Raw genomic sequence first — 13,890 nt, forward strand, 5'->3', positions numbered from 1 at the left:
AGGTTTTGTGTAAACAAATTTTTGTTCATCTCGACTAAACACATAGGAATGAGACCACTATATTCTGTGCCAAGAATATGTTTACAAGAAACTCTGCACGCTGTTTTCTATGGGGTCTACGCCATTCTGCACCCTCCAGCATGCAATGAGTGTCCAGTGGCTCCACTTCCTCCTCCTGTGGTGTCAACAGGCTTCTTTGTTTCTGTGGGTTTTTTAAGCCATTTAATAGGCAGACAGCAGTGTCTCGCTATGGTTTCATTCTATGTTTCCTTAACTACTAATAAGGTTTGGCATCTTTACATGTGCTTCTCTGCCATCTGTATCTTTGTTGGTGAAATGTCTTTTCAAATCTTTTGCCTAGTTTTTATTGGGTTGGGTATTTTCTTACTGGTGATTTTCTTACATACTTAGTCAACTATCTGATTTGAAATATTTTCCTGGTTGTAACAAGTTTTTTATTCTCTTAACAGTTTCTTTCATGGAATAAAAGTTTTTCCAATTTATCAATGTTTTCATTTTATGAATGGTGAGTTTGATGTTCTGAGAACTCTGACTCCAGGTCTCAAAGATTTCTCTCCTGTTTTCTTATGAGTTTTATCATTTTATATTTAGGTCTATGATTGATTTTAGAGTTAAATTTTGTACAAGATATCAGGTATACAGGTCAGGGCTCATTTTAAAAAATACAACTCTCCAATTGCACCATTTATTGAAAAAACAATCCTTTCTACTTTGAATTGCCTTTGCACTTTCATCAAAAACCAACTGACATGAAAACAAAAACAAACCAATTAACTACACAGTAGTTTCCCTTTATCTGTAGTTCTTCTTTCTGTGGTTTTAGTTACTGTTGGTCCATCATGGTCCAAAAATATTAAATGGAAAATTCCAGAAACAAACATTTCATAAACTTTGAACTGTATGACATTCTGAGTAGCATGATAAAATCTTGCACCATCCAGATCCATCCTGACCAAGCTGTCCAGTGTAACCATACTGTATATACTACCTGCCTATTAAGTCATTTAGTAGCCATTGTGGTCATCCGATCAACTGTCATGTGCTTGTGCTCATGTAACACTTATTTAATAATGGCCCCAAAGTGTAACAGTAGTGATGCTGGCAATCTGAATATGTCACAGAGAAGGTATAAAGTACTCCCTTAAAGTAAAAGGGTGAAAGTTCTCAATTAAAAAATAAAACATTGAATTTGCTAAGATCTATAATAAAATGAATCCTATTGGAGAAATTTGTATTGATTTTGCTATCACACCTCAAAACTTCAAGTTACAACCACAGTGTATGAGAAGTGCTTGGTTAAAACAAAAAACCTAGGATTAGAGTGTTTGGTACTACCATTAGTTTTAGGTCTCTGCTGGGGGTCTTGGAACATATCCTTTGTGGATAAAGGGGGACTACCATATTTGTGTGGGTCTATTTCTAAATTCTAGTGTAACTTATTGACCTATGTGTCTATCCTTTGACCAAGGCCACACTTTTTTTTTGGAGGGGGTACTAGGGATTGAACAAGGGGTGCTTTACAACTTAGCTACCTCCCCAGTCCTTTTTATTTTGGGGCAGGGTCTCATTATTGCTAAGGCTGACCTCAAACTTGTCATCCTCCTGCCTCAGCCTCCCAAATCACTGAGATGACACCCATCACACCAGGTTCACTCTTTTTTTTGGGGGGGGGGGTGCTGGGGATTGAACCCAGCACCTTGTACATGTGAGGCAGGCACGCTACCAACTGAGCTATATCTCCAGCCCCTCACTTTCTTGATTACTAGTTTTATGGTCTGAGAATCAGCTAGTGTAAGTCTCCCCAACTTTGTTCCTCTTTTTCAACATTGTCTTAACTATTCTAGTTGCTTTGTGTTTCCATGTAAATTTTCTTGACATTTAAAAATTCCTATTGGAATTTCATTGAATCTATAGATCAATTTTGTGGGAAATGATAGCTCAACAATATGGAGTCTTCCAACCCATGAACTCAATATAGCTCCTCCTTTATTTAGATCTTTGATTTCTTTCATCAGTTATTTGTTGTTTGCAGCATAACATCTTGCACCTATTGTATCAGCATAAAATCCTACTATTATTTCACTTTCAATGCTATTATAACTAGTACTGTTTTTAATTTCTTCTTGTTCGTTACTAGTATATAGAAATGTAATTGATTTTTGTGTATACCTTATATCCTATGACCTAGCTAAACTCTAGCTGTATATTTTTTGCAGATTCTATGAGATTTTCTACATTGATATGTCATCTGTGAACAGAGTTTTATTTCTTCTTTTATGCTTTTATTTCATCTTCTTGCCTTCAGGCACCATCCAGGACTTTCAGCACAATATTGAAAAAAAAAATTGTGAGACAGATCACTCTTGTCCTGGATCTTAGGGGAAAGAATTCAGTCTTTCACCATTAAGCCTGATGTTAGGTGCAGGTTTTTATGTAGTTTCCCTTCAGGAGGTAAGGAAATTCTCCTCTATTCCTAATTTGCTGAGAGCATGTGAAGTGAATGAATATTGGGCTCTGTCAATTTTTTTCTGCATCTCTTGAGATGATCGTAAGGCTCTTCTCCTTTTTCTTTGCTCTTTTTAGTTATACATATTAGGATTCATCTTGAGATAAGGATTGGAATATAATTTGCTCTAATTTAGTCCCCAGTACTTCTCCTTTCCTTCCCCTCTATTCTACTAGTCTTTGTTATTTATTTTAATTAACTTTTGTCTAGTCAGTGTCTCGTGGAAGTACACGATGGTGAAGACTCGCTGTGGCGCTTTCCTACAGGTACACAGACAAGCTGGGCAGATCCATTCCACTGCTCTTTCCTTGTCCAGTCCCTTCTCATTCCCTCTCAATCCCTTCTTCTATTTTAATGGAATCCTCACATTTTCCTTTCACTTTCTTTATATACCACATTTGTACTAATGGCCTTTCTTCTTTAATCTGGGAATATGGTAACTTGAGCTGAACTAATCTCTCTTGCTTAGGATAAACTCCATTTGCTTACAATTTTTATACATTGCTGCATTGGATCTGCCAACATTTTGTTGGACTTCCATGCTAAGGATTTAGGGACTTGGGGAAAATATATTGATATTCATGATGCTGGCCTTGTGTCATGACTTTGCAAGTGTTTTCTTCTACAGACTGTATGGAATCCATATTATTTGGTAGAATTTGCTAGTGAAACATCTGGTCTGGAGTTTCCTTTGTAGAAAGGCGTTATGAATTCAGTTTATCTAATTGATAGGGGATTCTACTAGTTATCTGTCTTGAGTGAGTTTTAGCAGTTTGTATTTGGGGTGGGCAGAACAGTGGCTCCCCAAAAGGTGTCCACATCCTAATCCCTGCAACCTGTGGCTACATTGTTACCTGGCAAAGGGGGACTAAGGATGTAGACAGAATCAAGGTTGCAAATTGATTTTAAGATAGGGAGATGAGCCAGGTGCAGTGGTGCACACCTACAATTCCAGCAGCTCAGGAAGCTGAGGCAGGAGGATCCCAAGTTCAAAGCCAGCTTCTGCAATTTAGCAAGGACCTAAGCAACTTCGTGAGACCCTGTCTCAAAATAAAAAATAAAAGGGCCAGGGATGTGGCTCAGTGGTAAAGTACCTCTGGGTTCAATCTGGTACCAAAAAAAAAAAAAAAAGTTTAAATGATGTCATAAAAAGAATTTGACTTGCTTTTGCAAGGTGACAGTAAAGGAAAGCCTCTGAGGCAAGAAATTTTCACAAGAAACTGAAAAGGACAGGGAGGTGGCCCCTACCCAGAGCCTATAAAGAACTGCAGCCCTGTGACACCTTGGTTTTTGCCTCATGAGAACTGTGGCAGACTTCTAACCTACAGAACTGTAAGAAAGTAAATCAAGGCATTTTAAGGCACCAGGTTCATGATGATTTGTTAGAGTAGCAACAGAAACTGATAACAGTGAAAAACTGTGTTTTTCAAAGAGTTGGTCCATTATTTCCTCTAAGTTGTCAACTGATTTTACAACTTTCTTATTTAGAGTTGTTTGTAATATATTCACTTATCTTTTTAATGCTCTGAGTCCATAGTGATATCCCTCTTTCATCCCTGATATTGGTGATTTGTGCCTTCCTTCTTTTTCAGAGAACCATCTTTTATTTTCATTGATTTTCTCTAGCTTTTCCATCTTCGATTTTATTGGTTTCTGCTCATTATTTCTTTTTCTTGCATTCAACGGGTTTAATTTGCTTCTTTTACTAGTTTTTTTAAATTTACCTTTGCTTTTTAATCTGTTATTTAATCATAAGTTTATATATATATAATTTGTTTATATAAATATATATTTTTTTTTTTTTTTTTAACAAGAGCTATATTTAACAACCAGTTCACCACACTTCTAATCCTCAGGACTCTCTCACACATGGTGTCTGGCCCTTTTTTTCCCCTAGACTTTTTTCCAAGGCTCCAGACTCTGGCCCCAGCTTCCTGTTCAACATCCCATTTGAATGTCCTATGGACACCTTGATATAAACACACAAACCATGCCACACAAAGGCTCAATCCTTTCCCATCCTCTTTTACCTTCCCTATTTTTGTTACTCACACCTCCACCTACCCTTCACTGAAGCCCAAAGTGAAGCTGTGTCCTTTGATGCCTCTTGCCTCACACGCCACATCCAGCCAGGGATCCCCTCAGCTATATTTAACACCAAGCTTGTAGCTGAGGCCTGCTCCCCAACCACCCTGGCCCCCACCAAACTGACTGGAATCTGCACCTGTTTCCAGGCTCTGTCCTGGCCTCCATCATCTCCTCTCACCATTTGACAAGAGGGATACTGTCCCAGCAGGTCTCTCCTCTGTCCCCAAATTCCTCCCCACAGCCTGTGAGCCTGCTCTTCCTTGCCCACATTCCTCCCTCCTGCTGATTCACCTCTTTTCTTGCAATGACCCAGCCACGTTCCAGCCTGAGGACCTTGCTCTCGCTTCACCCTTGGTCAACAAAGCACTTGCCCAGGTCCCCACTATGCTTCCTTCACACAGCAACTCTGCAGAGGCCTTTCTGGCATCCTGGTCCCTTTGTGGTGTTTTGCTGACCTTTAGTGCCCTGGCATTCACCTGGCCTCACACTGAAGGCTTGCTTGTCACACAGATGAGGGCCTGGCCTGAAGCAGTCCTCCATCATGTGTGGAAGGAATGAATGAAGGAGCAGCAACCAGGGGATGCCTAGAGCCCCCACTTCCTCATGCTATCAGGATGAGGGTACACCCTTGGCAAGGCTGACAGGGCCCTGGAGGACATGGTCACCACTGACCCATGTGACTCCACCTTGGGCCACATGCCCCTCAACCACACCACTTCCTCCAGCAACAATTACCCCATGGGTTCCTTGAATGGACCACACTCCCCCCTCAGGCCCTCCTGCATCTTCTGGGACTGAAATCCCCTCCCTACCTACCTGATTTGTCCTTTGAGCCTCCTCAGGTTTCAGTTTGATTATCATCATCTCAGGGAGGCTTCCCTGACCCATCCACTAGGTCCGGGGCTTCCTTAGCTCCACCACGGCATACGTCATACTGCGCCTCCCACCCTAGCTCCCCGACGGCAAGACCTGTGACTTACTAACCTCAGAGTCTTGAGGCCCAACATGTACTAATGCATAATCGATAGAATCTGAATGAAAGGCTGAATGAACAGTGAGTTAATAAAAACTGAGACTGCTGAGAGACAGAGTGGGGACCTTCACCTTCACCTACACCCCAGTCCCCATGCCTTTCAGCCTCCCAGTGGGCCTGGTTCAGCCCAGTCCAGGAGCAGGGTACCAACAATCAGGGTGTAAGCCAGCCATAGCTCAGTCTACTCCTGGACATAAGGACAAGAATCCTGTGAACCCAACATGTGACAGGGAGAAAAGACAGGACCCAGGCAGGAAGAAGTCACATCAACCAAATTCTGGCGGTTACAGCCCCCATTACCATTCCTTGCCTAACTTCAGGCCCAGGCTGCACTCCTTGGCCAGTTTCCAGGATGGCACCCAAAGGAAAGGCAGAAAAGGGGGTCCCTCCAGACCTGCAGATGACAATGAACAATGAATTGGATGGTAGGACCAGAATCACCCCCAAGCAACCCAAGCCAGAACCCTGGCTCACTTGCTGCCCAACTCCTTGGAAGGCATCATTAGATTTTCTCCTGGGCCTAACAGGTTGCAGACTGACCTTCCCCCGCTGATGCCCTGTCTGAGGATGTGTTGGGGTTAAGAGGGTGAAGTAGTGCCCCAACAGGCCTGCAGCTCAGTGGCCTGGCTCTTCCCCAGTGCTCCTTCCTCTGTTCCAGAGATCCCCCACAGCTCATGGCCTGAGTCTCCCCTGGCGGTACAGATATGCTATTTTGTGAACATATGTGAAGGCAGAGGAGACACTGAGACCTCAATTGGACCTGTACTAGTGGCATTCCTTTCATGGGAACCCCTTTTTATGCCCCCAGATCAGCCCCTGGTGGTTGTAGAGGCCTCGTGGGCTCCGGGATCTCTAGCCCCAGCCTTGTCCTGCCACCACCCCAGGGGCCTCATACAGCTCCTATATTCTTGCCAGCCCTTGTTCAAGGCCTGCATCTGCTCCACATCTCAGTGTTCACCTCTGCAAGGACAAGCCTGGACCAGGCTCATACCCAGCAGCAATCTCAAGCCTCCCCTCTCCCAGGGCTGTGTGCCTGGGTAGCATCATCCCCCTCTCAGTTCCACTCTGCTGACATCATCTCCAGAATGTCTGACCTTGGCTTTGGCCAGGACCCAGCATGACCTTTCGGAACTGTGTCCCATCTGGGTGGCCACAGCAGCTATGCCATCTCTCCTGGGCTTGTTTCTACAGCCTGTCAATGTGAACACTGTTCCCCTAGCTGCACACAGCCTTCTGCAGCATAGTTGGCGCAGCACGTCCCAGCTCTGGACTCAAGCTGTATGATCTCAGGCAGATCATTTAGTCTCCCAAGCCACCTCTGTAGAATACATCCCCGAGGCTGGGAGAGACTTTAAAGGCTGAAAGGCAGTGGTACCCAACAGTTGGCAGACTGCAAGGCTGATGCCCAGTATGCCCAAGCCTAGAGGCATCCCATCTGGGGAAACTGTCCCTCCAAAGAGTTAGCCTGGACTCCTGCTCCCTCCTGCTCCCCTGGAAGCAGCTCTGCACACCTCTTCCCCATAATTCCTGGGCATAGTGGAAGGTGGGCAAGAGATGGGCAGAGAAGAACCAGAAAAGGGACTACAAGGAATGAGGCTACCCACTTATCTCATGTTTCTCTGGGCCTCAGTTTCCCCTCAGCTCAGTGAAGCTGAGATTTCTATAAGTTAGAACTGATGTCAGGGAGAGGAGAGGCGTGGCCTGCACTGGCCTTCCTGACTTCCTGACTGGAGGCCAGGAGGGGCTGCCTGAGCCAGCAGGAGTGAGCCTCTGGTGCATTGAGAAAGGCTGAAAAACAAATGCACCAGAATCCAAATCAGGAAAGCCCAGAGCTGGGGTTGCCATGGCAACTTGCAGCAGCTCCCAGCCTGGTGCTCAGCCTTGCTGGAGTGGGGGCTGGGCCTGATTTGCCAGGCTTGGCTGCCCCTGCCTCCTTCTCAGGCTGGCCTGGCACAGGCCAGAACACAGAGGAGGGACAAGGGCACAGACAGAAGGGTGGCATGGCTTTCTTGGGTTCCCTCTACTAGCTGTAGCGAGATCGCTCTCTTCCCAGAGTTAGACTTCCACCCAAGGGCCTCCAGAGTCCCACCAACAACCCACAGTGCCCTTCCACCACCCATGCCCCAGCACTAATGGCTCCAGCAGCTCTAGCCCCATCTGCTGCCTGGCTGGCACAGCATCTTGTGTGGAGATGCCCTAGGGCTTCACCAGTGCCGGTAGCCTTGAAGCTGCTTCATGGGCTCAGATAGAGGGGGTGGTGAGATGATCCCCCAGACCTTCCCTCATTGCTGAGGTGAGGACAGGGCAAGCCTGGGTGTCAGGCACTGGTGTAGTGCTTTGTGCACATTCTCTTCCCTGTAATGAAACTCTTTTTTGACAGATGAGGAAACAAGTTCAAAGAGTTAAGTGACTTCCCAATGTCACAGAGCTACTGCATGGTAAAGAGCCAGAGTTTTCCAACTCCTGAGCCCAAATCTTTCCTATGGAGCCTCTCAGTGAATGGCCATATTGACCATGCAACATGTCACAAGGGGCCCATTACCCAGAGACTCATTTACCCTTGAGGCCTCCAAAGCATGGAACCCAGCTACAGGCTGAGCCCAGTCTACACAGAAACGTGGAAGACAGACCACAGCCTTCATGTCTTCATTTAATGGCCAAGCCAGCCCTGCCCTGGTGAAGTTCATGCCCCAGTAGGGAAATCTTCCCTCCTGCCTGATGTCCCCTGGAGGGCTACCTAGCTGGGAGCCCTCAGCCTCATTAGCAGAATCTCAGTCCAGTCCTGGCATCAGGGCCAGAGTCTCATCTAAGCTCCTTCAGCAGGCTGTTGATGGAGGCCAGCAGTTCTCGGAAGTATCCTTCATCCTCCCCTTCTTGGAGCTCCAGGGCAGCCAGTGCCTGGTACTCAGCCTGCAGGCTGCTCAGTGTCCTGCTGAGCTGGGGGTCCTGATGATAGAGGTCCCGACAGGTGGCCAGGAGGGCTCCCAGCGTCTGAAGCACCTTTTCGCGCGCATCATGCTCTGGCAGAGCCAGGAGGCGGGCTGTGATCTCACACCAGCCCTGTTCTCGCAGGCCTGGCAGGAGATGCACCTGGCGGTACTGATGCAACTTCTCTGGGGATGTATCGCGGGTCAGCTCAGCCTCCTCCTCTGCAAACATCTGCCATCCATACAGCAATGCACCAGGTAGGGTGGGATGGCAGGGAGAAAACACAGAGAACAATCAGCTTGTCCCAAACTGTCTCTGCCTTTCAGGTGCCAAGGCCTGGGGTAAGCCAGGAGGCCCACCTGCTGTCTATGTCTATCCTTTGGGCCTCCAAGGATTTCCTGGGAGGTCAACTGGATTCCTGGCTTTACATAAGTTCTCCATCTATCTGTGTGTCCCTCTTCTGTCCATCCACCCATTCATCTACTTACCATATCTCTTGTGCACTATGCCAGGTGCTGGGAAATCAAGATGGGGACATGGTCCTGGCTCCCAGGTTCTTGCAGAAAAATAATTCCTAAATAGCATGATGAGTTTACCCTTGTGGTGCAGCGCAGGCGCAGACAGGCTGGGTTCAAATTCTGCTCCACTAACGACTAGCTGAATAAGTGCAGGCTGGCCCTTAGCCTCTGCGAGACCCAAGGCCACTAGCTCTCAAGCGGAGTCACTAGAGTCTCACTCTAGTGGAAAAATGAGAGTGCAGCCAGTGCCCAGCACACTCAACTGTAGCTTCCATACCAAGTACAATGACACCAAATACTGGCTCTATCGGCATTATTATTGGTCATCATTGTCCCTCTACTGGTGCTTGAGGGAGTGACTGCTGCTGTCAGGACTTGGAGGACAGCAGAGGATGTAATTGCTCTGATTCCTAGGTAAGCAGGAGTTGTCCAAGGGGACAGGATGAAGGGCCTATCCACATGGAAGGACTGTGACAGTAATCCTGGGACAAATCTCATGTTTTAAGAATGGCACATGGTACTGGTCACACAGGAACAGGGTCCCAAGGGTGGACTGGGTCCCTGAACACAGAGACCTCTAAGAATGTCCCTCTAAGGAGAGTGGCCTTTATGCTGAGGGACAGGGGAGTTGGGAAAAGTTTGGGCAGGGAGTCACATGCTCAGCCTGTGTCTGTAAATGCAAAGCCTTGGCTCTATCAATAGAATATGGTGGAAACCAAGCCTTCCAGGTTGCCAGCCAAGTACTCAGCTTATTTCAAATATCAGGGAGGCTGGAAATACTTCCCTTACAGTTGCACTAAATGTACCTGTGAGAGAAGAAAAAAAAAAAAAAAAAAAAAAAGCAGGAAACCCTGTTCTGACCCAAGGGGAGATGGAGAGTTGGGAGGATGGGCAAGGCAAGAGGGATACCCAGACAAAGACCAGGGATAGTGGTGGACCACCTGATGATGCCGGTGGTAGCATAAAGCCATGGTCTACTGGGGGCTGGAAAGGAAGCCACAGAGGAGCAAGAGGGACAAGAAAGGCTGAGAGAGACGCTGAGGTACTTTTCTACCCTATCCTCAAAAGTCCTGCCAGCTCTACCTCCCAAACACAACCCAATCCTCCCCTCTGCCTCCACACACGTCCTATTCCTTGCTGAATGTCTGCAGCCCCCCCTCGTGCTCCCAACCTGCCTCTTCCAGTCCTCTGATGGCTGCCAGCCCCAAGCTCTTCCACCTGGCATTTCCTTAAACCTCTTCCCTAAGACATCAAGCACTGCCTGGGCTAGGCCTCTGCCCCTTACTCCAGCGCCTGCTGCCACTCCTGCCCCCCAGGGCCTTTGTAGCTGCAGCTCCTGTGTCAGGGTGTATAACCACACAACCCCAACTCCAGGGAGCTCCTCTCACCCCTCAGAGCTCAATGCCACTCTATCTGCCTCCCATGACCATAGGCTTACATGTTCTGTGAAGATTCTCTCACAAACATCTCTCTGGAAGCCCTGGGAAGACATGGGCCAAAGACTTCCCCCAGCACCTGGCCCAGCATTGGGCAGGATAGACCCCTAGTAAACACTGTGGAAGGAGTTTCAGGCCAGGTCAGTCCCAATGCACACTTCAGAGGACAAAGGCTCACTACCTCAAGCAAATGCCCACCTCTGCTAGAGCCCAGACACCAAGGCTCAGTCACTTGGAAGAATCTCCATTGTCCAAGAAGGAAAAGCAGAGAGTCTGGGGAAGAGGTGGTCCACACTTCCCAAGGAATTCCCTAATTCAACTGCTGTCTCTCCAACCAATGCCTTGTGGTACACAGCAGCCCTGCAGGTAAGCTAGCATCTGGAGAGCTCTTCATTCTTCCTTAGGAACCTCAAGAAAGAAGCCTACCCACTTCACCTCAAAATCCCTCTGCCCTCCACTGTCCTCCCTAGAGGAGGATGGCCCTGTCCATACTGTTTGCAGAAAGATGTCATGGCCCTGTCTCCCTGATCACCCAGGGCCTCACCTGTGCTAGGCAAGTGCTTTATTCCTAAGCTACAACCCCAGCCCCATGGCTATTTCTGGCCTTCAGTTGTGCTGACCCTTGCCTGCATGTTTGGTCTTGACTACTGCCATCATCTCCTCTCACCTACCCTCAAGTTTCAGCTGAGGTGCCAACACCCCACAGGACCTCCTCCCCAATGTCCCACATTTCTTCCTTCCATCAATCCATCCATCCATCCATCTGGACAGAGAGATGGAACAGAAAAAAATTTGGGAGAGGACCTGAGTTGAATGGCCAGAGGGAAACAAAAAGCAAAGTGAAGAGGAGGCAGGGCAGGCCCAGGCACTCACCTTCTCAGTGACCAGGTCATAGAGCAGGGTGACTACACGCACAGCCAGCACCTCCGTGCTCTTCTCTTGCACCAGGTCCCTGAGGACCTGCAGTCCCCCCAGCTTTAGGAACTGCTGCTGGGCATAGGGGAAGTGGCGCAGCAGGGAGCACAGTGCAAACAGGACCTAGGAGGCACAGGCAGGACATGTGAGGGGTCCTACAGAGTTGGACCTACCTCAAATCCCAGAAAAGGCAGCTGGAGGTGACCTGATGACCCAGCCCAGCCCTTGGGTCCTGACTCCCCAATCCCCTTGGGTCCAACTATACACCAGAACTCGGGATTGTGAGTGCCAAGAGAGACCTCAGATACATTTTATATCACCAAGCAGACAAATGGTGAGTAAACGGAAGCCCAGGGCAGGAAGTTGGGGATGGGGCCCAAAGCCGCCCTGCAGGAGCTGCACCCAAGCCTCCAGACACCTCAACACACTGCCATCTGTTTTAGTTGAGCATGACTTCTCTACACAATCCCATGGATGAAGCTCAAGCCCCAAGGATTGCAAGTACTGAAAAGGGAGCCTTTCCTTTCAGACCCCAGGTGTGCTGGGCTGAAGGGAGGGGCAGAAATTTACCTTCTTCTTGGCAGTGAGAGGCTGTTCTGTGGCCAGAATGACCAGTAGCTTCTGTAGGGCTCCTCCTTCAACAGCTTCCACCTGGACCTTTGGGTTGCTGGGGAGGAAACACAGGAAAGTGTGACTGTCCTGCCTGGCCCTGGGAGATGCCAGGGAGATGAAACAGTACCAGCAAGCTGGAGAAACAAACACTAACAGGTGTGGACCCACCTGAGTGCAACGGCCTATGACAGAGATGACAGAGCTGAAGGTCTCGTACTAACCTGCTGCTCCCCAGCACTACTGGGCTGGGGTGATCTGGGAGGTAAGTCACTTCTACTACTATAAGGACATTCCCACACTGAAGCAGCCATTCAAAGGTTCTACTGCAGTGTCCCTGCTACAGAAAACACTCCCTGATGCCCCAAGCAAAGGTTGGATGGTCTTTCTCTCCTGAGGCCAGGCATGTTACACACTGGGGGGCAATAATGAATGGGTCTGTTCCTTCTGGGCATGGGCCTCAAGGCCACTTATCAGCACTAGACAGCATGCATAATGTGTGTGGGAGGAAGGCAGGTGGGAAGCAGGAGCTCCAGGGAACCCCTGAATGCTAATGCAGGTCCTCATGCAGGACTAAACAGCACCTCCCTCTAGGCTGCAGGAGAGCAGCTACTGTGTATGACCTTCTCTGTCCCCAGATACTCAGTGTTCAGCACAGAGCCTGCCACATCACAGGGCCTTGCACACTAGGGAATGAAGGAATAAACACACATATACAACCATATATGGGCTGAAAAACAGGAAGGCAACACAGAAACAAAACCCAGCACTGCCTCTGCACCTCCACTACCCATCTGGAGACAGAGACACAGTGATGCTGTTAAACAAATATTTCAGCCCCGCCTATCCCTGCAATGACAGCTACTTGGGAGGCTGAGGCAGGAGGACTGAGTTCAAGGCCAGCCTGGACATCTTATCAAGACCCTATCTTATGGGATTAGGGATGCAGCTCAGTGGCAAGTGTACATGAGGCCCTAGGTTCAATCCCTAGCACCACAAACAAAAGCAACCAAACAAAAAATCTGTCTCAAAAACAACACACATTTCAGGTCCAGCTTTCCTGGATGAAAGAAGAGAAGGCTTTCGAATAGGCTGAGTGCCAGGCAGGGGACATGGCAAGGAACCCTAGCAACTTACTCTTTTGCTGGCCCCTTGCTTTCTAAGATCACACTAATGATCAGTTAAAGATTAAATGCTAAGCACAGAGACCAGTTTGGTCAGGCCCTCAGGGAAGGTCAAGGCTCTCCAAGTTAACACTTCACTGATGAGGCCTCAGTGGACAGAGAGGGCAGAACTACAAAAAGCCTGAGGCCAGCATCATGGGAAGGTTGGGCTCAGGTCAGACAGGACCCACCCAGATAGCCCAAAATGGTACCAGAGTGTACCAGTGTCCCCTTCAGTCTCCAGCTGCCATACCTTCACCAGCCCCCTGAAACTCCAAAGCATCTGTTCCTCCTAAGGCCCAATCCTCCTATCCAGGAAGCCCTCACAACATCCTGGACAGGTGACACAGTAGAGGAAGCAGAGAAAAATCAGAGGGAGGTGGCTCCTGGTCCCAAACGCAAAAGAAAAGGGAGGCAGATAAAAAGAGATGTCCCAGCATGTAAAAAGTGCTCTCAAAAGGTGGCCAAATGGAGTGATGAGGGGGCCTACCCCTTCTGTTTCTACTCAGCTTAAAAACCCAAAGGAGATCTAGCACAGGGGGCTATAGTTTTCCTGCTATAAAATAGGTGACTCCTCTCCCCTCTGCATTCTTTTTATTATTAATAATAATAATATTATTATTATTATTGTTATTATTATTTTGTAGTTGTAGATGGACAGAGTGCCTCTATT

General features: G+C 47.9%; 1 protein-coding gene across 3 annotated transcripts in view; it reads right to left on the bottom strand.

Moving 5' to 3' along the window:
- Window positions 1–8,280: 8,280 nt before the first annotated feature.
- The window catches only part of Sil1 (SIL1 nucleotide exchange factor), a 257,124-nt gene continuing 251,514 nt past the window's right edge, over window positions 8,281–13,890 (bottom strand). For all 3 annotated transcript variants that reach the window (XM_048811630.1, XM_048811628.1, XM_048811629.1), the window contains 3 exons: window positions 12,016–12,112; window positions 11,404–11,568; window positions 8,281–8,807 (listed from right to left, as the gene is read on the bottom strand). In XM_048811630.1, coding sequence (XP_048667587.1) covers window positions 8,451–8,807; window positions 11,404–11,568; window positions 12,016–12,112 — 619 coding nt within the window. In that variant the 3' untranslated portion in view covers window positions 8,281–8,450. The remainder of the gene's footprint in view (window positions 8,808–11,403; window positions 11,569–12,015; window positions 12,113–13,890) is intronic.

Source organism: Marmota marmota, unplaced genomic scaffold (genome assembly GCF_001458135.2).
Source record: "Marmota marmota marmota unplaced genomic scaffold, marMar, whole genome shotgun sequence".
In the NCBI taxonomy this organism is placed as follows: domain Eukaryota; kingdom Metazoa; phylum Chordata; class Mammalia; order Rodentia; family Sciuridae; genus Marmota; species Marmota marmota.